This window comes from Lithobates pipiens, unplaced genomic scaffold (assembly GCF_037356315.1).
Source record: "Lithobates pipiens isolate NorthernLeopardFrog02 unplaced genomic scaffold, aLitPip1_a1.2 Scaffold_16, whole genome shotgun sequence".
Taxonomy (NCBI): domain Eukaryota; kingdom Metazoa; phylum Chordata; class Amphibia; order Anura; family Ranidae; genus Lithobates; species Lithobates pipiens.
Window position 1 is genome coordinate 112035843 of NW_027507748.1, and position 26176 is coordinate 112062018.

The following is a 26176-nucleotide window of genomic DNA, read 5'->3' on the forward strand; positions in this document are numbered from 1 at the left end:
CACACACACGCCTGACGCATCCCTCCCTCCCTCCTAGCAGAGACTGCGACTATTATTAATCTGCAGTAAACAGTAAGTGTAGCACTAATGCGTGCTTTCGTATTAGAGAAATACCATGTGCTCTGCGAACAGAGTATAATAGACACAGCTTGCAATCAACTCCATTTAGTTTTACTCGAAAATACTTCTGTCAAGTTTTTATTGCTGTCAGTGATCTGAGATTCTTCCTTCTCCAATATGTCTAAAACAAAGAAAAAAGTTTTGGATGGAGTTGGGCCTAAATGTAATAAATAAAGTTAAACAATAAAAAAAATAAAAATATATAAATTTTAAACTTGACAACTAATGTATGTATGTATGTATGTATGTATGTATGTATCTATCTATCTATTTATCTATTTATCTATTTATGAGTGTAGTAAACAAGGTGAAGCAAAGTGAAAATTCTGTTTGTAAAAAATATCCAATCATATAGGATTTTTTCTTGCACATGGATAATTTAAGTCAACAAAGCTTCAACCTATTCACTAAGGTGAGTGAAAATTTGCTTTACTAAGTTAATAGTCTCCACTCCTTTAGTAAATAATTTGTATGTTTCCCAACATACAAGTCTAGGACCATCCTCCAACATATGATTTTTAAAGAGAAACAAAATTTTCTTTTGCTATATATATATATATATATATATATATAGTATAGCAGGCATATTTGGCTGCCCTATGTACATAAATACTAATTCTAATATTACAAACTATACAAAGACACTACATTCATATCTATATAAAAAAAAATTAAACTACAGATTCACGATAAATATGTAGCATCGGAATGCACATATATTCCTGCGACAATGTGCATTGCAATTGTGTGCAATAATGTGCATTTCCCTGGCCATAAAGCAGTAGAATTTTGTTTGAAACTTTTCTTTTTATGAATGTTCCTTCAATTTCCTAATTGTTAGTCGGGTCCAACTGACATTTGTTAGTGAATACAGTGATAGTAAGATTCGAAGGAGCGGTCTGGATATTTTCAAATCCCTGCACTTCTCCCTCTTCTTTCTACAGGGCTTCCAGGACAGATCAGAGCAATTCTGCTAGGTCAATGCTGGCACAGAGAATCGCAGGCTGCCACTGTTGCCCTTCATCTGCTAAAGATATTTGCCTGGATGTCCCTGACTGTATCAGAAACTATCTTTCATACTCCTTCTCCCAAAACCGCTATGGTTTTTGTTCTTGACGTCCTGGACTATGAGGATATGGATCAGCATGTACAAATGGTTATTCTTGGGGCTCTCTTTCAATCCTGTAAACTCATATTGATGCACTGGAAAGATCCTTGTCTGGTCACCTGAGGCTAGGTGACAGATGCACACCGTTGGGGTCAGGAGTGCACCGCTAAGGTAGTGGACCTTATGGCTGACTACTACGGATGGAACTCTGGGTGGTTCAGGAAAGCAGGACCACTGGAGCACCAAAATGGATCCCACTGGAAGCTAGAGCATAAGATTCCCTAGGGCGTGGAGTCTAAGAGCCAGCAGGTGTTTGCCAGAGCCTCTAGTGGTGAGGATGGACTGCGCTGCAACTGGCTCCAGGTCGTGGCCCCCAGGGTCTCCCAGCTCACACTCACAGTAGGCTACAGAAGGCTAGAGAGAAAGCAGCAGCCTAGGACAACAAGGGATAGTCAGGAGATAAGCCAAAGGTCTGGCTAACTAGCAAGCCAGTATAGACAGAGAACTTGCCAAAGGTCAGGGTAACAAGCAGGCAGGGATAGTCAAAGAACAAGCCAACATTAGTAACAGAAACAGACATAGAGCACACGGCAAGCGTGAGACAGGAAACCAAACACATAATATTGCACGGGCAAGGCAGGCTTGGACAGCATGGTGTTAAATAGTGTATCCTGTAGAGGCTAGGGTGGAGCCACGCTGAGGGAAGATTACTTAACCATGCAGGTGTAAGAGTGCAGGCCCAAGGCTGATACACAGACCAGAGGTAAGCAGACAGAGCATGAAGTTATTACTGGCAATTCATGACAATCCTCTTCTCCCTACCAACCAGCAAGTTATTGATTAAATTAATATGTACTGTATTTGTTGATTGACAACAGGGCCGCTGTTAAGGCAGTACAAACAGCCCTCTGGTACTGGGCATGGGCCCCACCAACTCAACAGGGGGGCTCGGGCAGCTTTGTTGTCCATCTATAGCATGCATACATTTTGACATAGATGACCTTTTGAGCAAGGCTCAAGTCCTTTTAAGGGCTGTCTGTCACACTTACATATTGTGACAATCATAAGTGGCTGAGGCATTCCCCGCCCCCCAGCCACTCATATACAAGCCTCTTGTATAGCTACAGGTTCAGAGTGGGGAATACCTGAGCCATTTATGATTGGTGGGGCACTGTATTGAGGGAAGGGGGCTCTACCAGGTAGGCAGTATGGGGCCCCATGATTTCTAACAGCAACCTTAATGGAGAAGAACGCTTACCTCATATAAGAGCACCAGACCTAAGTTTGAAAAAATCTGAGGCCAATGGCCCAGCAAGTTTAGATTACATCAGGAGGTGGAAGTCTTATTTGGTTCTACCCAATCTCCAAGCAAATCTACATCTTCAAAGTTTCTTCCTTGTCCTGGTACATTTTCATTGCTAATGTATAATGCCGTGTACACATGGCTGGACTTTTAGACGGATTGAATTCCGGAGGACTTTTCGACTGAGTTTCAACGGAGTTCTGTCAAATCAGACTTGTCTACACACAATCACACCAAAGTCCGTCGGATTCGACCGTGATGACGTACGACTGGACTAGAATAAGGAAGTTCATAGCCAGTAGCCAATAGCTGCCCTAGCATCGGTTTTTAGACGAACAGATTTTTCGACCAGACTCGAGTCTGTCGGAAAGCTTTGAAACATGTTCTAAATCTAAAGTCCGTCTGATTTTTCAACAGCAAAGGTCCGATGAAGCCCACACACGGTCGAATTGTCCGACGGATTCGTTCCGTCTGACCTTTGCTGTCAAAGTCCGGTCGTGTGTACTCGGCATAAGGGTCAAGATTAAACTGAGAGTTCTCTTTGGAGATACTGTATTATGACAATAAACCACGCCGTATCAGTGTTAAAGCAGCCTAAAAAAATCAGACAGGGAGTGTGAGCTTGGCAGAATAGCCACAGTAAACGTACAGAAGCAGGATTGCAAGAAAAAAGGTCTCATCAATAGAGTGCTCAAGATATACAGTATATGAAATCATAGGGTGGGTTAATTCTCCACTACCCACAAAACATAAAATATAAGTTTTGGGTGGACTGACACCACTAAGGTAACACCCATATGCCTTTCTTGTTAGGCCACCGGCAATGAAAATGGGAATATGTCGCTGCATATATTTTATGCATATTGAAAAGTCTTATATACGTTGAATTGTATCGTCATATTGTGCATTTTATCCGGTGACACGTCTCAGTGCTTATTGGGTTCTAAAGATTTGTATTTTCTTTTAAAGAAGCCACACTGTAAAAACAAAGAGAATATATCATTAGTTATAAGACAAAATACATTGTACTACAAATATACAATGATTATACAATTAAAGTAATAAACAAATCTAATTTAAATATAAATATATAACTAGGTATAAGTGCAAAGTACTGTACATTCACTATATATAAACTGCTTTTTCATTATATTCATACCTTTAACAATACTCTGTCTTAACATCTTATATAATAATAATAATAATAATAATAATAATAATAATAAAAAAAGAATATTCATGATATTATTAAGAATTCGTCATGGTTGGTGATATATATGTGTAAAACAACTTCAATCCCCTAATAACAGTGTTTTTTGTTGTTTTTTTTTTTTTTTTTTAATCCTGGGCCAAATACTAGCTTCTGAACAGGGAAACTGAACTTATTGAGCTTCAAGTGAAGTGACTGTAGAAGACAAAAGTATGTGGACTGGGAATTGGTGATTGGACACAGTTGATTCAAAAGAGAAGCTGAAATTTACATAATCACTCATAGCTTATTAAAAGATATAAAGAAATAACAACACCATCTTTTGCTACAAAATTTAGCTTCGCTCTAGAAATTTCCTCCATAGTACATTTTTTTGTTTTTATATGCAGCTGAATGTTCTCAGTCTGAAGGCCAGCATCATTCAACTCTCTTCCTCTGTGCCCAGGTCATCTTGGAAACATCCCTAGCCTGGGACTGAATAGGGAAAGGAGAAGCAGCACAGTGGTAAGCTAACTTCTCTGTCATTCTGCTTTCTGTTTCTATCAGCATGCTTCCCATCATCACAGGCTTCTTGTACTGCTTCTTCCTCTCATACTGCAGTCCTACTGTACAGGGATTGCAAGGCATCAGATCAAATATAGGTATTTTTAAATGTTTTCGTTTAACAAGTACAGTATATTCCATGATTCTATGCATAAACTGAAAAATGTTGGGCCACCTGTATAATAATAATGCCCATCTATTTTGGTCATGTACCTCTAGCTGTCTATATGTAGCATGGTCCCAGGCCTCCTTCAGTCTAACAAGAACCTCCAGAGCCAGGAACAGCTGACATCCTTCTGTATAGAGTGGGTTACAAGCCATAGTGGATGTAATGTAAGTTAAATTCATGGGCGCCAGGCACTTTTTGAATGCAAAGAGATTTATTTTCTCTTGAACAGAACTGTGGGAGAGGGAGTTTAGGGCCAAGACACAGTTAGGTAGTTGCAATGTCAATTGACAGACTCCGAGACTTCTACAGGTAGGCAGTCATGCAGGGAAAGACACCCAGCAGGGCACCAGATCTGCATGTGTAGGAGCGTTGTCTCCTATGGCAACAGTCTTAGAACAGTTCCTAACACAAACTGTAAGGAACTCCTTTACTTTTATAAAAATCATTTTTTGTGGATTCTCTGCCCACTGAGCTCCCAGTCTCTCTCACTAGACTTGCTGGTTCACTGCCATTGAATCCTGTGAGCTCTTCTAATCTTCTTACTTTAGTATCTTCCTCAAACGACACCTCCGCTTCCCTTCTGGGTCCCTGGCTTGGCACTCAGATACTGCTCAAGTGTCACCCCACTGGCTGTATCCCTGGCTTGGCACTTGCTGAAGGTTCCCAATTCTTCACCATCCCCGGTTGGTGAGAATACTGCTCCGGTACTTGCTTCAGTTACTCATGGTGGACCCTGGTAACAAGGTGGATGGTCCCTTGGTGATGAGAGCTTCCCCTCTACATCCGACTATGACAGGTTCTCCAGGCAGCAGAACTGGCATTTCTGGTTGGACTGCAAGCCGGAGTCCCAACCTTACGCTGCTCCCTTGCTTCTGGATAGGCCCTCAGACAGCCTAGCAGCCAGATGTAGCCAGGATAGGCCCAAACCCTGGCCTAGCAGCCTGGGCAGCACAACACACATCCGCCCAGACAGCCATCCAGGTGGCACGTCCAGGTGGCACCAAACCCCTAGATGCCAGGTGGCACCGTGCCCCGAGACGCCTGTTTGGTGAACCATACACCACAATCTCCTGTTCCTTGCATCACATTGAACAGACTTTGTTTTTTATTATAAGCATCCAACTTCAAATATGACTGATAATACAGCTCAAGACTCAGCTGGAGGTTTGAACAGTCGCACCTTTGGAATTTTGGATTATAATCCTTTTAGAATTGATGCACAGAACACTTTCAAAAGGGGAAATTAAGATGACTCTGGGTCTGTTAAATTACTTTTCTGTAAACTGGAGAAATATATGGTTAAAGAAGTGAAAGCCTATTGGGAAAAGACAACTTTGCAATATTTACCTGTGGAACATATACCAAGAGGTCTTCACATTAAGAAGTTTCCCACATTTAAATTGCCCAGTGATGATTTAAAAAAACAGTGGAATGATATTCTTTAAACTTGTTCTACTAATTTGATGAACTTGATTATTACTCTTAAAACCATGGAATTGGAGAAACTACAAGAAGATATCACATCTTTGCAGCAAAGAATTTTGCCTTTACAAAATGTGACTTAGTTTGCAACCTTGGATCAACAACTTAATGAAAATGTGAACAAAATTGAAATGGACACCATTGCAGGAAAAAAGGAAAAACTTTTCCATGACAAATTTTATTATGAACTTGACAATGTCTACAAAAAAAAACATGTCCGTTTTGGTAATTCATCTAAAAAATGGGTAAGTTTTTCTGACACTGAGTGTCAGACTGTCTGATGGTTCTTCTGATCAATTTGGAGTTTCTGGTCTCACTAATCAAGTAAGTACACATGTGTCTTCAAAAAACAGGCAGCACACATGCAAAAGAAGACAAGAAGGGGGGGGGGGGGGGGGGGAGCCCAGAAGAAGTAAGTACTTGCAATAATGTGATTAATGTGTCACATAAAAATAAAAATGTAACACATGAAGAACTCTCAGGCCGCGTACACACGCGCGGACTGTTTGCCCAACCTTGTTCGTCAAACAGTTTCGGCAAACAGTCCGCTCAAAATTTGCATGAGCGGACTTGCCCACACACGGGCGGACTGTTTGACGAACAAGGTTGGGCAAACAGTTCGCTCAACTTTTGAAATGAACGGACTCGCTCACGTAAGGAGGAGGCAAATCCGCCCATTTCGAGCGCGTGTACAGGTAGGCGGGGCCCGCGAAGGAGACGTCGCGGGCTCCGCCGCCTGGAATGGGCTTAAAGGGGAACCCCAACGCCGAAAAAAATCGGCGTGGGGGTTCCCCCAAAGTCCACACCAGACCCTTGTCCGAGCACGCTACCCGGCCGGCCAGGAAAGGGGGGCGAGCGAGCGCGCCCCCCCTCCTGAGCCGTACCAGGCCGCGTGCCCTCAACATGGGGGGGGTGCCTTGGGGAAGGGGGGGCCGCGCGGCCCCCCCACCCCAAAGCACCTTGTCCCCATGTTGATGAGGACAAGGGCCTCTTCCCGACAACCCTGGCCGTTGGTTGTCGGGGTCTGCGGGCGGGGGGCTTATCGGAATCCGGGAGCCCCCTTTAAGAAGGGGGCCCCCGGATACCGGCCCCCCACCCTATGTGAATGAGTATGGGGTACAATGTACCCCTACCCATTCACCTGTGAAATAAAGTACAAAAAAAAACACAACACAGGGGAAAAAATATTTTATTGCACAGCTCCGGGGGTCTTCCGTCTTCGGGGGTCTTCTCGCCGGACTCCTCCGCCATCTGTGTGTAGCTCTTTTACTAGCGGAGGAGTCCGGCTTTCTTCCTCCCCGCCGCCGGCCTCTTCTCCCGACTTCGGGGGTCTTGTCCCCCTCTTCGGTTCTTCTGCCGGGCCACCGCGCCTTCTTGTAGCTCTTTTACAGGCGGTGGCCCGGTCTTCTGTCGCCGCTGTCGTCGTCGCCGCCGCCGCCGCCGCCTGCCGTTCTTGTTCTTCTTCTTGTTCTTCTTCTTCTTCTCCTGGAGATGTTGACTCGACGATCTCTCCGGCCGGAATGCCAGAGCCGCGCTGTGCGGTCACTTATATAGTGACAATGGGGCGGTGTCACATGGTATATGTCACATGGGTTGGTCACATGGTGACCCCGCCCCCTTACGATGTCATAGTCCCCATGTGACATCAACCCATGTGACCAACCCATGTGACATATACCATGTGACACCGCCCCATTGTCACTATATAAGTGGCAGCGGAGCGTGTCTCTGGCATTCCGGCCGGAGAGATCGTCGAGTCAACATCTCCAGGAGAAGAAGAAGAAGAACAAGAAGAAGAACAAGAATGGAAGGCGGCGGCGGCGGCGGCGACGACGACAGCGGCGACAGAAGACCGGGCCACCGCCTGTAAAAGAGCTACAAGAAGGCGCGGTGGCCCGGCAGAAGAACCGAAGAGGGGGACAAGACCCCCGAAGTCGGGAGAAGAGGCCGGCGGCGGGGAGGAAGAAAGCCGGACTCCTCCGCTAGTAAAAGAGCTACACACAGATGGCGGAGGAGTCCGGCGAGAAGACCCCCGAAGACGGAAGACCCCCGGAGCTGTGCAATAAAATATTTTTTCCCCTGTGTTGTGTTTTTTTTTGTACTTTATTTCACAGGTGAATGGGTAGGGGTACATTGTACCCCATACTCATTCACATAGGGTGGGGGGCCGGTATCCGGGGGCCCCCTTCTTAAAGGGGGCTCCCGGATTCCGATAAGCCCCCCGCCCGCAGACCCCGACAACCAACGGCCAGGGTTGTCGGGAAGAGGCCCTTGTCCTCATCAACATGGGGACAAGGTGCTTTGGGGTGGGGGGGCCGCGCGGCCCCCCCTTCCCCAAGGCACCCCCCCATGTTGAGGGCACGCGGCCTGGTACGGCTCAGGAGGGGGGGCGCGCTCGCTCGCCCCCCTTTCCTGGCCGGCCGGGTAGCGTGCTCGGACAAGGGTCTGGTGTGGACTTTGGGGGAACCCCCACGCCGATTTTTTTCGGCGTTGGGGTTCCCCTTTAAGCCCATTCCAGGCGGCGGAGCCCGCGACGTCTCCTTCGCGGGCCCCGCCTACCTGTACACGCGCTCGAAATGGGCGGACTTTCCGAGCGGGAACAGTCCGCTCATTTCGAAAGTACAGCGGACAAGCCCACACACGGGCGGACTGTTCGCTCAAACACAGTTTCAGCGGACAGTTTTTCGGAATTTCCGAAAGACTTTGTCCGTCCAACTGTCCGCTGAAACTGTCCGCTGAAAGCCCACACACGAGCGGACTGTCCGCCCAAACACTGTTCAGCGGACAAGGTTGGGCGAACAGTCCGCCTGTGTGTACGCGGCCTCACTTTTGTCTAAGGGCTTGAACTTTTGTCCGCATGCACATTTTGACCCCTTTAACACCATTCTGGACATTAATATGTTTATCCACAACTTAACTGTTTGTCGACATTATTTTAATGAAAACAAAGATATACAATGATGAAGATATTGACGTACAGTCTACTAACAATAACGTTTTTTCCTTCAGGGAGAATTGTGCAGTTATTGACATGGAGAATTTGTTATTTGAACAACCGATTCTGTCGGGACGTGAGACTGGTGTGGGTGGCACCCAGAGAGTTGCCATCAAATTTTTAACCCCATGCAGTCTCGCAGCCCTGATATGGATAAATTCCAGAGATTGGTAGAAAGGGATCTATTTGATTTAGCCACACACACACATCGTTTCAATCTCACATTAGGGAGGACAAACTTTCATACACAGAGAGGTCAGCCTTGAAAGTACTTATGGAAGATACAACTATTATCATCAGCAATGTGGACAAAGTGGGGGTCAGTGTTTGTTTTGGACACCGCTACATATAGGGATGAGGCCCTTAGACAATTGAACAATACTGACACCTATGCTTCACTTAAAAGCAACCCCACAAATAAATACAAAACAACTTTAATAAATGTAATCAAAAAAGGGGCAAGCTTAGGGGCATTCACTCTCAACGAGAGAAAGGTTCTATCTTGTTGCAGAAAATCCTATTGTACCTATTTTTCATCACCTCCCAAGAGTTTCTGGAATTGGGTCCCTCAGCGAACGGTTGGGACAATGGATGGATGGACAACTTAAGCCATTGGTCCATGGTTTACCCAGCTATCTGTGGGACACCAATCATTTACTTTCAGTTATGGATACATTTTTTTGGTGTGAGGACTATATTTGGATTATGTGTAACGTGTCCAGTCTTTATTATTTCATACCACATAGATTGCCACACATTGCCATTTCGTTTTTCCTTCTATATTGCACTGATTTGTCATCAGAACTTTGTGCCTTCATTTTAGAGGATCTAGATTTTTTTATTGATTCATAATTATTTTGTTTTTGATGGGGTTCAATGTCTCCAGAGGTGTGAGGCCGCGATGGGTGAAAAATGTTTGCCCTTACTTGCCAACCTATTCATGGGTTGGTGGGAGCTGTCCCACATCTTTGGAGATGGGAACCCCTTCAGGAGTTCTATCGTTTTGTACTTTCATTACATAGATGATCTTATCTTTGGTTGCAAGAGAGATGTGGAACTTACATCCTTCCTGCTATATTTGAATGATAATCAGTGCAATTTACAGTTTACAGGTATGAGTGATCCCAGAACTGTCCCCTTTTTTGGATGTGCTTTTGTGTGGTGACATGCACAAAGTCACCACTCAACTGTACAGGAAACTATTAGCAGGAAACAGTCTCTTGTTGGCAGGGTCTAGTCATCCCCATCACACCATAAAGGACATCCCAGTGGGACAATTTCTTAGATTACAGAGAATTTGTAGCACCCAATTCGATTTTGAAAAGGAGTCCTCTTTGATGTGTGATGTTTAGTAAGGGGATATCCCAAGTGATCCGGTATGTGCCTGAATATTAGATCAGGGCAATGATTTTGTAGCCAGAAAGGCAAAATCCCTGGGGCAATTATTTGACCCCTAGTATATTTCAATCCAGCAGTGCACAAACCCAATCATTTACCTGGTTGCATTTTAAAGGGAAATTCACATGTGGTTCTTCAGAATGTCTCACATGTAATCAGGTCAAGATGTGGTTTCAAGCAATAGCAGAATTTTTAAAATGAATTAATTGTAACACGTCATATGTAGTCTATATCATTACATGTGCTGCTTGCTGTAAACAATATGTGGGAAGAACGATTAGAAGACTGCGGGATAGATTTAGAGAACATCTGGGAGATATTAGGTTGAATACCTCTACAAATGTTGCAAGACACTTTAATAGTCTTCATAATGGAGATTTGTCTCTAGTTAAATTATAGAGAAATTAACAATACCAGTAAGGGGAGGGGATATTTTCCACCTCTTATGTAAAAGAGAAGTATTTTGGATTTTTAGATTATAAAGTAGAACACAGAACAAATTCAATTATGAATGGGATGTGACTATTATAATTTGTTTAGATTATCTTGGATGACTTCTTTCTTGCATTTTGATTATTCCAGTTAAGTCTATATATATATATATATATATACACCGGTATGTATATATATATATATATATATATATTATTTTTTTTTCACACATATTTACATTTTTATTCATCTTTGATGAAATGCACTTTTTTTGTTTTTTTGTAAATAATATATACATAATAATAATATATACATGCAATTTTTCCATCAATGCTTTGTCTATACAGAGATTACTGTGTGCTATTTATACCTCTGTAATACATATCACTTCCTCATATTTCTTCCCTTGTTTTTTGACAATATATATTATGTATCTTTGTCGCTTTATCTGCTTTCTACATATCCCTTGAGGTAATTTTCTACTTCAGGTGGATGTGTTTGGTTTACTTATTATCCATACAACATCCGCTGTAGATATATATATATATATATATATATATATATATATATATATATATATATATATATATATACACCTTGAGCGGATATATATATATATATATATATATATATATATATATATATACACCTCGAGTGGAAATGGGAACGGATACAATGCGATTTTTTATGACAAACACGTGAGTTATGCACTTTTTTCATTATATTTTATTTTTTATTTTTGTCTGTGTATATATATATATATATATATATATATATATATATATATATATATATATATACATACACATACACATACACATACACACACTTGTTCACTTTTTGATCTTACTTGTGTTGTGTTTTTTCTGTGATGTTTGAATCAGAGCCAATTAAGCACTTTCATGTGATTCAGCTGTGTTATTACTATTTAAAGCATGTGACTATTAGTGCCTATGGGTTATGGCAAAGTGAAAAAATTTGTGAAACGCGTCAACCATGCTCCCCTCCGTGCTGTCATGATGCTGTAACCTCAATGGTTTTCATGTTGGATGTTTTTTTATACCAAAAACCGCAATTTTCCTTATCCTTGGAGTGCGGTCAATCATTTTGTCACCTGCATCAGGTACCGTACCCTGATCACCTGACTTCACCCAAATAAATAGGGTCCCAGCAAGCCAAGGGACCCAAGAAGATCCCTGCCCATTGGCTGAGATACCATGTCCATTCCTAATCTGTCCTCGCAATGCCCTTGTCTTATCTAATGTCACCAGATACCTGAACATTTAGTGACAGAAGAGAGAAGTGCAACAATTCCAGACTCAGGGTGAACTCAATTGATCCCTAACAATTGTCCAAGGGCAATACACCTGGCAGGTAAATTTAGGAGCAACCCTGCCTAGGCATCAGGGTGCTACATATATAATAATGGAGCTACTCTTGTCTTTTTCAGTATTAGAATACAATTTGCTGTAAACCCACTCCCCCTCCAATGATAAGAAATATGCATTAATTTGCTATTACATTTGCTAGGTTGCAACCAAATCTTTTGGAATCTTTGCAGTGCTGACTGCACTAAAAGTGAAAGCAAACATACAGATTCCAATTTATTGTGTTAGTTTTTTAAGAATAACATACCTTGACAAGGATCACAACAATGATCAATAAGAGCACAATGCCCCCAATGGAACTTCCAATGATTACTGGAAAAATATTCACCACTTTTTCTTTAATAATATTAATTGTCAACTAGAAAGAAAAGTAGGAGAAAATTCAAATTAAAATGTAGATTGTAATACTTTTCACTCCTGCCAATATGCAATTGTATTTCCAAATCACTGCTGCCCTTTTAGAGAATATAGAAATATAGAGATTATATAATAAAGCAATCACCACTAGATTCTAGTAATACATAGAAATTAGTAGGATTCTATAGGCTTAATTAACAAAGCTTTAGGCTGGGTTCACAGTGCAGCGGTGATGAGTTCGGATGTGATTCGAACCGCACTGCAGTGCAAATCACATCCGATCTCTGTGCGATGCGAGTTCAGCCATACAGATAGTATCTGGCCCAAACTCGCACAGGACCCTTTTTTTGGTCCGCAGCAGAATCGGATTGCATGGGTGTTCACACCATGCTATCCAATTCCTGTCCGAGTTTGCAGATCGCACTACGATATGAGAACTGATCTGGGGGGGTCATTAAAGTTTCACTGACACTCCCAGCAGTTCGCATCCGGCAGTGTGAACTGCCGCCGGGAGGCATGCGATGCGGGAACTCACAGCGGATTCGCAGCATTCCTGCATCGCTGCAGTGTGAACCCAGCCTTATACACATCTTTATTTTCATACATGTGACTGTCATTTCAAAATCTCCTTGGACTCGGTTGAAAATAACTGTAATTTTTATGAAAATAAGGATCCTTATCCTGGTGTTTAAGCTCTGTGAACAAAGTCTCATGTTTCTTACATACAACTCAGTCATACAAGTACACTAATGTACATGTGGCTGCTTTTTGTTTCAGGATGCCTTGTTTAGAAACAAAGATCCAAAATTTTTTCTTGGTGCTTGCCTGATAGCAAGGGCAAAGTACAGAAGCAAAAACAGTTTGGCCACAGAATGTCTTCAGCACTTAAATAGGATGCATTGATTGCCAATATTTTTGCAACCCAGTAAGGTATATGTGGATTTTGTCAGTTAGGGGTTATTTTATTGATTAAGGTCATGAAAGCATGAGGACCTCTGGTACGTTTACCAGGGACCCTGTCCCCTTCTGATGTCACCTGGTGGGGCAGTGATGTCACAAGGGGTTAGGTTCTCCGGGTGACGTCACCGGATGGCCACGGCCCATGGTTATATAAGTGATGACACACATTGGACCTAACATAACAGTGGGAGCTAGCGTTGGGAGAATACATCAGAGGAAGAAGAAACGGAGGCAGCAGAAGAACCAGAGGAAAAAGACGGCGGAAGAAGACAGCAGTGGGAGAAGAACCAGAGATGGGAGAAGACATCAGCGGAGAAGGGAGAAGAGCCAGAGAAGGGAGAAGAGCTGGAGAGAGAAGATATGTCAGAGCTGCTTTCATAAAGGACTTAAAAACCTGTGTACTGCTTTAATTTATTTTTGATACCCTTTTGGTTGAATGGGTAGGGGTAAAATGTACTCCTTAATCATTCACATAGGGGGCGGGCTGGGGGCCACCTTCTTAAAGGGGGCTTCCAGATTCCCATAAGCCGCCCGCCTGCAGACCTCCACAACCACCGGCCAGGGTTGTGAGGAAGAGGCCCTTGCCCTCATCAACATGGGGACAAGGTGCTTTGGGGTGGGGGTGCACAGAGCCCCCGTGCCCCAAAGCAACCCCCCCATGTTAAGGGCGTGTGGCCTGGTATAATTCAGGAGGGAGGGGCGCCTGCTCGTCCCCCCCCTTTTCAGACCTGCCAGGCTGCATGCTCGTAAGGGCCTGGTATGGATTTTGGGAGGACCCCACGTCCTTTTTTTGCCGTGGGGATTCCCCTCAACCCCTCATCCCCTCACGATTACAGCGCTGGATCCCGCATCATTCCTCTCCAGCAGGCAGTTCATACTGCCTTGTGCGAACCACTGAGGGTGCCATTAACAAAGTTAATGACACCCCCAGTTTAGTTCACAGATCGCAGTGCAAACTGTGAACTCACGCAGGAATCCGATCGCATAGGTGAGAACACCCATGCAATCTAATTCTTGTGCAGGGAAAAACAAGTCCCTGCACTATTTTCTGTGTGAAAAACTGCAGTGTGGGTGCGAATCACATGCGATCTCTGAGCTTGCTCTAGTGTGAGCCCAGGCTTTTATGTGCTGTGTATGTACTGATATTATGTGTTATCTTTTTATCATAACAAATGTTTTGGCTTAAAGCTAATTGTAAGGAAGGAAAAAGGAAGGACAGATCATTATTACTCTTACCTGTGTACGAAGTTCTGGGTCCTTTACATTTATAAATAAGTGTTTGTCATACAGAAGTTCACCAGTAATGTTTAGTTCTTGTGTGTCTTCTACTAACTATAAAACAAAAAATATATTATATGCCACAGTAACATAACTTGCATAATCTCAAAAGAGTATTGACTTTTATTGTTTATAGGGTGTGGCAATGCAAGTTCAAGCGGAGTCAATTTTCGCAGCACTTTACATATACACTTGTAGCACTAACCCCCGAAGGAGCTGCTGGTTATTTTTGGGCTTGTAGTAAAAATAGTATGTGGCGCTACCTAACCTTATTGGACTTATTATATGGAATAATTATTCTTTGCACTGGGTTTGTGGATTGCACTTATATAATTATCACCTAGCTTATTTGCAAGTGTGTTGTTTATCCCACTTTATGCGTTTTTTTGCACTGTATGCGATTTTTGCACTGTAGCATTTTTGCACATTGATTGTATGGTTTGCACATTGCTAATTTTGCACATAATTTGATGTATTATTTATTTAATTAATTTTTGTATTTTTAGTTTGTTTGTAATTTTTAGTTTATTGTTAATTAACTTCTAGGTTAGGTAGCGCCACATACTATTTTTACTACATTTTCTTTGATGGTGCAGAGATCACTATATATGTTGGCAGCTTCCCTTAGTAATTTTTGTACGTTAGAGATATATCAGGGATAATAGTTGGAGTTGTGCGCATTAGTACCCTCTTTTATATTTTTGGGCTTACCGTTACCTTCCATTCTCTTTGTTGCACGTCTAGGGAATGTCCCGTGGCAAATGACAATAGATCCACTTGAATGGATTTTATTTGCAAAACTCAGACAATTGAACAGTCTTTCAACTTGGGATCAGAGGGTTGGAAAAAAAGTTCAGGTACTCTTGGTGTCAAAGTCAAAAAAACGTTGAAAAACTTGCTTACTTTGACTGCATCCAGAGAATAGCCATTCGCAACTGGATGATCACTCAGGTTGGACAGTCCCTCTATTACAAGGCCTAGCAGCCAACATGGTGCTTACTCAGGAACAAGTCTCTGCCACAGACGTTGTTGTAGAAACGTACAAGATAATGTCTCTGCCACAGACGTTGTTGTAGGACCCGTAGGAAAACTAAGCTTGAGAACACTTGTGGGATACCTGGATCTCTCAGCCTGCTTGGCGATATCCACAAGACTGGATTCTCTCTGTTACTTCAGCCCTTCCAGGCTCCTCCTAAGAAAACCAACCCGTACGTGGTGTTCTTCTGAAGAGTCCTCCCCTGGAATGCTTAAAGTACATTGGGTCTCTCCCGAACCGGAGACGGCACCCAACCACCTCAGAATCCTTCCTTTAGTTTCCTTGCCTCTGGCTAGCCAGCCCCGAGACATCAAAGTCGGGTGGATCAGCACCCCAGGCCATAGCCTTCCTGGGGGCTGGTCAGGAGGACCAGGACCATGAAGTCAGCACATCATTCTGGACCGGAACCCCGAACCACGTGATGTCCGCATCTTAACCACTTCAGCCCCAGACCATTTTGCTGGCCAAAGACCAGACCACTTTTTGCGATTCGGCACTGCGTCGCTTTTACTGACGTTTGCGCGGTCATGCGACGTGGCTCCCAAACAAAATTGACATCCTTTATTTCCCACAAATAGAGCTTTCTTTTGGTGATATTTGATCACCCCTGCGGTTTTTATTTTTTGCGCTATAAACAAAAATAGAGTGACAATTTTGAAAAAAACACATTATTTTTAACTTTTTGTTATAATAAATATCCCCCAAAAATATATATAAAAATGTTTTTTTCCCTCAGTTTAGGCTGATACATATTCTTCTACATATTTTTGGTTAGAAAAATCGCAATAAGCGATTATTGATTGGTTTGCTCAAAAGTTATAGCATTTACAAAATAGGGGATAGTTTTATGGCATTTTTATTAATAATTTTTTTTTATACTAGTAATGGCGGTGATCAGCGATTTTTATTGTGACTGCGACATTATGGCGGACACATCAGACATTTTTGACACATTTTTGGACCATTGTCATTTATACAGCAATCACTGCTATACAAATGCAGGGATTCCTGTGTAAATGACACTGGCAGTGAAGGGGTTAAGCAGTGGGTGGCAGTGTAAGGGTTAAGTGTTCCTAGGGGTGTGTTACTAACTGTTGGGGGCTGGGCTTTCATTTAGTGAACACTTATCTCTGCTCCAATCACATGGAGCAGAGATCAGCGTCAATTGTTGCTAGACAGAACAGGGAGATGCTGTTTACAACAGCATCTCTCCATTCAGCCACCCTGTGAGACGATCGCGTGTATGCCCACGGCGATCGAGTCCGTGGGACCCACGACCAGACTCACGGGGGTCCCGATCAGCACACGAGCGCGCCGCCGCCGGCGGGCTCGCGATGGAAGGGCGGCATTAATGATTGGACGTACCTGTACACCAATATGCCTGCCCGTGCCATTCTGCCGACGTACATCGGCGTGCACTGATCGGGAACTGGTTAAATAACCTCTCCCAGAAAGCACAGCGAGAGCGCCACTCCCACTGGGCGGGCTCCGAGAGAGAGTAATTTAAGCACCCAGCCAGACCATAGTTCCATGCCTGTCACAAGAGACAGTGCCCCCTGTGGCCAGGCCGAACATCTCACAGTCCAGTCAGACTGATGCTGAAGCCCAATTTAGATAATTGTACCCAAACCAAACTGCAGTTCAGGCGACTTTAACTTTAGAAAAAACCCATAGCGGTGCTCTTCAGGAGCCGCCGCTACACACTTTATTGTCAAGTGTATTGTGACACCTGCCATTAACCTACCATCATATCTTTGGAGTGTGGGAGGAAACTGACTATGCACAGATCTTAAAATAAATGTAAACCAAAGGACTAAAATCTCATATAAAATGGATTTGCATACCTACCAATTATAGAGCTGACAAACAAGTTTGGGATACAAAGGTTGATTAAATTGTTACCTTCTGCAGGGTCTGTAAGAAAAGCTTGGCTGTAACTGTTATCTCCATGGGTATTGAAGAGATGTTGCATCGGACAGCCAGACATGTTAGAACTTCCTTTTTCTACCCAAAAAAGAGACAATGGAATCTTTTTTACACCATGCCTATGCACACTTCAGAAAGTATATTAATATGACGTTTTGCAGTCTTGAACCCAGTGCATTATCTTTATAGTTCTACAGTATCTGGGGAAGGCTGGCTCATTAAAAACATTGAAAAATATCCCTTAGTCATTATTTTTTTTATAATTTCTGTAGAATTTTACAGGAAACCTATATGGAGAAAATACAGTATGCTCTACTGTGGGCTTGTTCCAGGTCAGTGACTCAAAAAGTACAAAGGCCAGATAAGCATTCCCAGATGGTAGTGTTTAATGGCAGCTCCTGTTTGCCTTCAATGCAGGTTTCCTTTAATAGCTGTAATCATAGAATTCATCAACATGGATTAAGGTAAATTTCAAGTTTATATAAGACTCACATATTGTCTGGATGCATTTCTACATCTGCATTCCTGGTTTTTGAGGTTACACATAGTTGAGTTCTATGAAAATAAAATGTATTTAATAAAAAGCAAGACATAATTAGAAATCTTAAGAAAGTGTAGATATATTTTGTTGATTTTCTTTTTTTTATTCTTTATTTCTTTACAGGATTACATAAAATAAGTCAATACAATTACATAAGGTTAATTTTAAAGTCAAATTTCAAATCAAACCATATTCTTTGAGTTTTAAAACGTAATCCTGTTGTTTTTATAAACATATAACAATTGCCCTTAGCAACCTCCTGCTCTAAAGCCCAAAACCCAACAAGGGGCTTATAGAACAGGCAACCAAACAAAACAAAACAAAACAAAAAAAACAAAAAAAAAGAATGCCCCCCATCCCTCGGGAGTCAGGATCTTGTAGCATTTAACAGACTAATCTACTCCTTTAATTCCTCTCCAATCAACCTTTTCCCCTCATCCAATTGCAAGAATAGCTCCCAAGGAGCCCATATTTGGGATATACTGTGGTTATCGGCGTATAACACGCACCCTAAGTTTAGGAGGGAATTTTAAGGAAAAAAACTTTTAGGAGGGAAGTTTACGGAAAAAAAATTACATTTAAATGTCCATAAATGCAGCCTTATCAGTGTCCATCTACAGCCTTGTCAGTGTCATCAGTGTCATTTTCAGCCTTGTCATGCAGCCTTGTCCATCATTGCACCCTTGTCAGTGTCATATGCAGCTTTGTCATGCAGCCTGTCTATCATTGCAGCCTTGTCCATCATTGCAGCCTGTCTATCATTGCAGCCTTGTCCATCATTGCAGCCTGCCTATCATTGCAGCCTGTCTATCATTGCAGCCTGTCTATCATTGCAGCCTTGTCCATCGTTGTCCCTTTGTCAGTGTCATTTTCAGCCTTGTCTGTTTTATTTTCAGGTTTTATTTTAAAAAATTGTGCCGCCGAGATGTCCTGTGTATCTCGGCGGCGCTCGGTAGTTCTCGACGGTTTTCGACCACCTTTGGGCCCTCCTCGTTGGCTTTTCGCCTGCGGAGAACCGGCGAGAAGGGCTGAAAGAGAAGGGCTGAAAGCTGCCGAGAATGGCCAAAAGCCACCGGGAATGGCCGAAGGCGGCCGAAAGCCGCCGAGAACGGGCGAAAGCCGATGAGAGCCACCGAGAAGGGCCGAAGGCTGCTGAAAGCTGCCAAGAGGCTCCAAAATAGTGGTGGATCGGCATATAACACGCACCCGCGATTTTCCCCTGATTTTAAGGGGAAAAAAGTGTGTGTTATACATTCCCTTTTCTCCAAAGACATAGGTATCAATTTTTCCATGATCCCAATTCTTCTTACTTTATTTAGCCATTTAGAAATCTGAGGTGCACCTGTCTCCTTCCAACACGTGGTGATGCAGCTTTTAGCTGCATTCACCAGATGACATATCATCGAGTTCTTATATTTCTCCATTGGGATTTGTGAGCATTGTAATAGGAAAAATGCTGGGTCCTCCAGGATCTGGTATTCAGTAAATAATTGAGTGATTCTCTGAACTTCTTGCCAAAACTGTCTAATTACTGGACATGTCCAGAAAATATCATCGATATTTGCTATAATAGCGATAATAGCTATAGTACCTCTCTCTTGACATCCCCTCCAACACCTATCCGATACCTCTGGGGAAAATGTGTTCATTAGTGACGGGTTATAATACCAACGAGTTAATACTTTATAATTCAACTCTTGTGTCTTAGTACATCTGGATGAATTAAAAATTAGATGTATTATTTTCTGACGTTGGGCAGTTGTAAAAATTTGCTCCAAGTCTCTCTCCCAATTACCCAGACTTATCATGCTAAAGTCCTCCGAAGGCGATGTCAAGTGAGCATATATCTTAAGCCGCGTACACATGGGCGGACTGTCTGGCCTACTTAGTCCGCCGAAACACATTTCAGCGGACAGTCCGCTCGTGTGTGGGCTTCAGCTGACTTTTTCAGCGTGCAGTCTGGCGGACTAAGTATTTCGGAATGTTGGAAATACTGTCCGCTGGACTCGCATTTCGGCGGACAATCCGCCTGTGTGTGTGCCAGTCCGCCGTATACTTTTGAAATGAGCGGACTTTTCCCGCCCGGAGAAAAGTTCGCTCATTTCGAGCGGGTCGCCAGGTAGGCGGGGCCCGCGAAGGAGACATCGCTGGCCCCGCCGCCTGGTATGGACTTAAAGGGGAACCCCAACGCCGAAAAAAATCGGCGTGGGGGTCCCCCCCAAGTCCACAACAGACCCTTATCCGAGCACGCTACCCGGCCGGCCAGGAAAGGGGGGCGAGCGAGCGCCCCCCCTCCTGAGCCGTACCAGGCCGCGTGCCCTCAACATGGGGGGTGCCTTGGGGAAGGGGGGGCTGCGCGGCCCCCCCACCCCAAAGCACCTTGTCCCCATGTTGATGAGGACAAGGGCCTCTTCCCGACAACCCTGGCCGTTGGTTGTCGGGGTCTGCGGGCGGGGGGCTTATCGGAATCCGGGAGCCCCCTTTAATAAGGGGGCCCCCGGATACCGGCCCCCCACACTATGTGAATGAGTATGGGGTACAATGTACTCCTACCCATTCACCTGTAAAATAAAAGTACCAAAAAAAACACAACACATGAGATAAAATACTTTATTGCCCAGCTCCGGGGGTCTTCCGTCTTCGGGGGTCTTCTCGCCGGACTCCTCCGCTATCTTCTTGTAGCTCTTTTGCTAGCGGAGGAGTCCGGCTTTCTTCCGCGCCGCCGGCCTCTTCTCCCGACTTCGGGGGTCTTGTCCCCCTCTTCGGTTCTTCTGCCGGGCCACCGCGCCTTCTTATAGCTCTTTTACAGGCGGTGGCCCGGTTTTTTTTTCGGCGTTGGGGTTCCCCTTTAAGTCCATACCAGGCGGCGGGGTCAGCGACGTCTCCTTCGCGGGCCCCGCCTACCTGGAGACGCGCTCGAAATGAGCGGACTTTCCTCCGCGTGTGTGGGCGAGTCCGTTCATTTCAAAAGTAGGGCGGATAGTATGGCGGACTTAGTCCGCCGTATTAGTCCGCTCAAAAAGTGCCGTGTGTGGGCAAGTCCGTTCATTCGAAAGTCTGACGGACTAAGTTGGCCAGACAGTCCGCCACGTGTGTACGCGGCTTTAGAGATAATATGGGAAAGAGGCTCCTTCTCCTCACAGTATCTCTCAAATTTGGTGAGTGGTCGACCATACCCTTCGGTCTGTCCCAATGTTTCAAGAAAATGCCTAACCTGTCGCGCCTGCCAGAAAGGTATTTCATATTGTCCTCAAGAAATGCAAGGCTTGAAAGCATCCTTTCTCTTTTACTTTCCAAAATACCCCTGATTTTCTTTTCATTCTTTGCACGTTAAAAAAATGCGTATGTATAGCCAAAAACTATAGAGTAGGGAAGTATTACACCTTATTCCAGTATTTTTTGTCTGCGTACCATTGGGGAAATGTATCTTCACTTCCAGTCCCAAAGCTGCAACAGGACATTACAAAAGATCTCCCAAAGTGAAGGCAATTACCCTCTTAGTCGTCCCCATTGGATAATTTGCCCTCACCTTTTGTTCTGATGGCAACTCTACAATTTGAATTTTTTCTTTACTCTCTTTCTCAATGTCAATGGCCACCAGTGCAAATAGAGGGGTGAATCTTCCCAATGGGGATACAGACAGCAAGAACAACTTAACAGAGGGTGTCACCCTTTTCCACTATATCTTAAACTAAAAGAAAAAATGTTTTGCCCATGGGTAGAGGAAGATTTCACTTAAAAGAAGTGGCACCAGCACAAGGGACAGATCCTACTGACTGTTAAGTTATGTCCCTTGTGCTGGTTTTTGTGTTTCTTATTTTGACTGCACTTAGGTTTTAAAGAGCATGGGTTTTCCAATAAGAAAGCCCAGCGGTGGCTTTTCACTTTCTGACTGTAGCCGTCTAACTGAAAATTCGTTGCTGTAAGGGTTTTGGAAAAGCCTATTTTCTTGCACTCACCTGGGTTTTCTCAGTCAAAGCTATTTCAGAAATAGTTTTACTTTTCAGGTTAATGGGGATCTGCAGCTCTAAGCTAAGTTCAGCATCATACTGATTTTCTCCGTTGATCTGTGAAAAAATGATATTTTACAAGTGTAAGTAGCATGCCATAGAACATAGTAAATGCCGATAAACAAATTGAACCATTTTCCATTCTAACACACAGTAGATCTGCAGATACTTACATTAAAAGTGTACTCGATTTTCTCAATGTTATCTGGCTCAGGAGGGATCCTCACATAAAGTGCATTGGGGTGCCTGGACCAGAAGTACAAAACATTATGAACAGATACTACTATTTTAGTCTGTTAGCAGTAAGGCAGCATGTTAGACTTTGGCAAGTTTTTATTGTTGTTTCTGTCGGTTTTTTGGAGGGATGTCTACTAACTTCTTGCTAGGACATACAACTGGAAAACAGACAGGAGCAAAAATATATTTTTAGTACAGTTGGGAAGAAAGACAACTTCTGAGAAGGTTTTTTATTCCCACTTGTGTCTTCTTGTCCCAGTGATGCCTGGTATTGTCCATTTTTCATATGGGCATCACAGGAACAAGGGAGGGAACATTTCCCCTATAGGGTCAAAGACAGAACTAAAGACTGGACATGAATTTTAACTTTCCCCCACTTTATTCCAAGCTAAAATAGAAACATTTTGCAGAGAAATGCTTTAAAATCTATTCTGAGTTTAAATTTTAAGCTCCTTATTTTATCTTTAATTGCATACATTTGAAACTTAAATTACATACTAATCAGTTTATATTAGCCTTGCTGCACTGACCTTTACCTATTTGTACATGCATTTGCACTCAGAATTCGAAATATTCCTCAGTAAAACCAGAACAAGCAATATCAAATACAATTGCTACATTTTATTTCACTCCTTAGCACTCATTATATAATGCTCTGCTTCCCACTAAGGACAAGTGGATCTACTAGGTCTCTTCATAAACAGTTTTGCAAATTTTGCACTCAAAGTTTGTGAAAGCAGCAAAGCCAGTGAAGTTTGTGGGGGGCAAAACTTGTTTTTCCTTTCTGGCTATTTGCAGGGCTAATAAGCAAGAAAAAAAGAAGGTTTGGGAAGCCAGACACTGCCCTGATAGGCATGTCCCAATGCCTAAAAAAATAAAAAAAAAATAACAGTATCTCACGCTACACAGAATTGTCAGTTTTTCCTAACAGTTCCAGCCTACACTAACAATATGGCTGCTATGAACCCACCCTTCATAGAAACAAAATTGGGCTTATGCTATCTATTTCTTTAAATTATTTTACACATGATAAGTGAACTCATGGTAGCTTAAAACCCAATTCTCATGCATACTTCTTACTTTTCCACTATGATTTCTTCCTTCGCATAGTTGTCTCCCCTTTTCATTTCTAAAAACAATCCTATACTATGAGAAGCACCATATTTCTGAAAATGCTAGTTTTATGGCCAAACCTAGCTACTTTCTGAGTCATTGACTTTGAATAAGAATGCACATTTAAAATGTATAACTCCCTACCTTCATACTTGTTCCTGGTCAGTAATCAGAAAGCAGTGAAGCTATTGGATCAGCATAACAGGGAACACACATTTTCAGAAGGCGAAATCAGTAATAAAGGCTTCTATACTTTCAGTACAGTCAAAGAGCTTTCAGGTGCTGAGAAGAAGCTTATAAAAATGTGTTGATTCTCATTCTCTGACCTGTAACCTTTATGTACCCCTGAAAGTAAATTTGTCCTTGGAGGAATGCTGATTTTGCCATTGCTCCTCAGTCATAGACCTTCATCAAATATGCAAATCAGGAAAATTGCATACGTGTTAAACAAAGTACTGAAGCATCATGGCAGCCACAAGCCCTAACCTAAGCTCAGAAATTCCACCCTCACCTTTAAATCTCCCCAAGAGGTAAAGATGACTTCACACTTGTGCCTTTTGTTAAAAGGTAATCTCTTGTACCAATGCATGGTACTATGTGCATTGCTTTATGTTGTTATACATTTACAATGATACACATACAGTACCTGCCAATGTACCTGTGATTCAGCACTCCACAATGTACTTACTGTGCATTGTGGCTTATTACATCCCATTGAAAATGAGTGAGCTTTCCTTTACACAGCATGCCCCAACAAAATAAATCATGTGTATCACGTATGAAGGGACCCCAGAAGCTAACTGTACTAATTAGCTTGGCAGCTTCTTGCCCTGCACATTAGTGGCCAAATCTCTGTTATACCCTACAGAAAGGCTGTCCTGCATTTGGATTATGGACTCCCTCTCCGTAAGAATAAATTGAGATTTTCCAGCTGCACAGGGAAATTCTGACATGTGGGGTGCTGGAAAAAGAATAGGGGCAGTTAAACTAAAATGTACTTAGTACTTAGTACTAAAATGTACTAAGTACAGTTATATCCTTTAAATTCAACCTTTAACACTTAACCTGACCCTAGCACTTAACCTTAATGCTGAGCCATGTTTGCTTTGAGAAAAGATAGCCATTGTAATAACGCAAGCTTGTTTAACTTTGTATGCTATGCTGGCAATTCATCAATTAAGAAAGCCATTTGTGAAGAAATGCAGTGACTTACACAGTTAGAACCGAGTTTAAGAAGTGTTTCACCGAGAGCGTCTTCTTTTGAATTTTTGGTACAGGAACACCGTTCATGCTAAAGTTCAGAAAATCACACTGCATTAGGAAAGCATTCTGACTGTAGTTGAATTGTGCAGTTATAAACGTTCATTGGAAAAAGAAGCTTTATGGGTGACAATTACAGTGAGTGGCTGTTAAAGCATTTGTTGCAACAGAAAGTGATCAGTGAGCATATCCTAACCTAAAGGAAAAAAACATCATTAAGATATATTATTAATATTACATATAACATGAAAATTCTGTTAGTGTAGGGTGGGTACTCCTGCGCTAAAAGGAATTTGTGATGTATACAAAATAATGGGTGCTGCATCCACCGTATGGACCAAAATCGTGTCCAAATTTGTGTAATTTGTGAAGGGAGGGGGGTGGTGTTGTGCTTCCTCTAGTATATTTTTTGGTGTATTACCACGGTATTGCCAAAGTATTAGTTATATGTCCAACAATTGACGATAAAGTGCATAAGTGCAAAATCAATAAATGATCTTAAATTACTTAACAGGTGTGTTAGAAAAACATAATAGTTTTAAAACAACAAAAGATAAAATAAACAATATCTAAGCAGCAAAAATAAAATTGTAGCTAAAGGGTGACTATATCACTGTGCAATATATATAAAACATAGGTGAATGGTTCATAAAGTGACTGATATGCAAACGAAATTGACTCAAAATATATAAATAACGTATACACAGATAATTTCAATCATCTAACTACACAAATATACAGTGCGGTATTGGATTTTAGTCCTTGATCCAATGTGCAAATATTGGTGCAAACGTGCAAAGTGTTTCGCTGGAACACTGTGTATAACTATCTTGGCATTAAGGTGACACTGTGCCTTTAAGTGCAGAAAATAAGTTAGATCTTCAGTGTCGTTGACACCCATGGAAAAAATGGATGATTACCTTACTGCTGTAAGGTATACAGCGTGTAGCAGAGTAATCTTTAGGAGGAGGGGGGGGTCCCTTCAACTCGGTTTAATCCTGGACGTTCATTCACTTTTAAGTGGAGCCAAGGGGGATGGGAGGGGAGAGGGGTAGGGGTGATCCTTTTCTTCCTCTCTTTCACTGGGTGCCTCAGATCATAGCATTCTCAATATGCATTTAAAAAAGATAAAACAGGCCCACCATGGTGTAGTATTTTAAATGAAAAAGGAACTTTTATTTACATCTGTTTAAAACACTCACATTTCTGTAGGGTAAAAACTGGCGTTGTATAAACGAGCGCCGAGCTCGTATGCCTGAGCGTCTGTTCTGGTGTCTTAGTTAGCCTCGGGTTCTACGCGTTACGTCACG

General features: G+C 42.7%; 1 protein-coding gene across 1 annotated transcript in view; it reads right to left on the reverse strand.

Annotated features, from left to right (window-relative positions):
* Positions 1 to 26176, reverse strand: part of ITGAE (integrin subunit alpha E) — a 162415-nt gene that overhangs the window by 603 nt on the left and 135636 nt on the right. The window contains exons 26-33 of the mRNA XM_077480274.1: positions 24820 to 24897; positions 22430 to 22502; positions 22206 to 22313; positions 18198 to 18260; positions 17682 to 17783; positions 14702 to 14797; positions 12396 to 12506; positions 1 to 3508 (exon numbers count right to left, since the gene is read on the reverse strand). The exon at positions 1 to 3508 is cut by the window's left edge and continues 603 nt beyond it. Of these exons, the coding sequence (XP_077336400.1) occupies positions 3458 to 3508; positions 12396 to 12506; positions 14702 to 14797; positions 17682 to 17783; positions 18198 to 18260; positions 22206 to 22313; positions 22430 to 22502; positions 24820 to 24897 (682 nt within the window). The 3' untranslated portion in view covers positions 1 to 3457. The remainder of the gene's footprint in view (positions 3509 to 12395; positions 12507 to 14701; positions 14798 to 17681; positions 17784 to 18197; positions 18261 to 22205; positions 22314 to 22429; positions 22503 to 24819; positions 24898 to 26176) is intronic.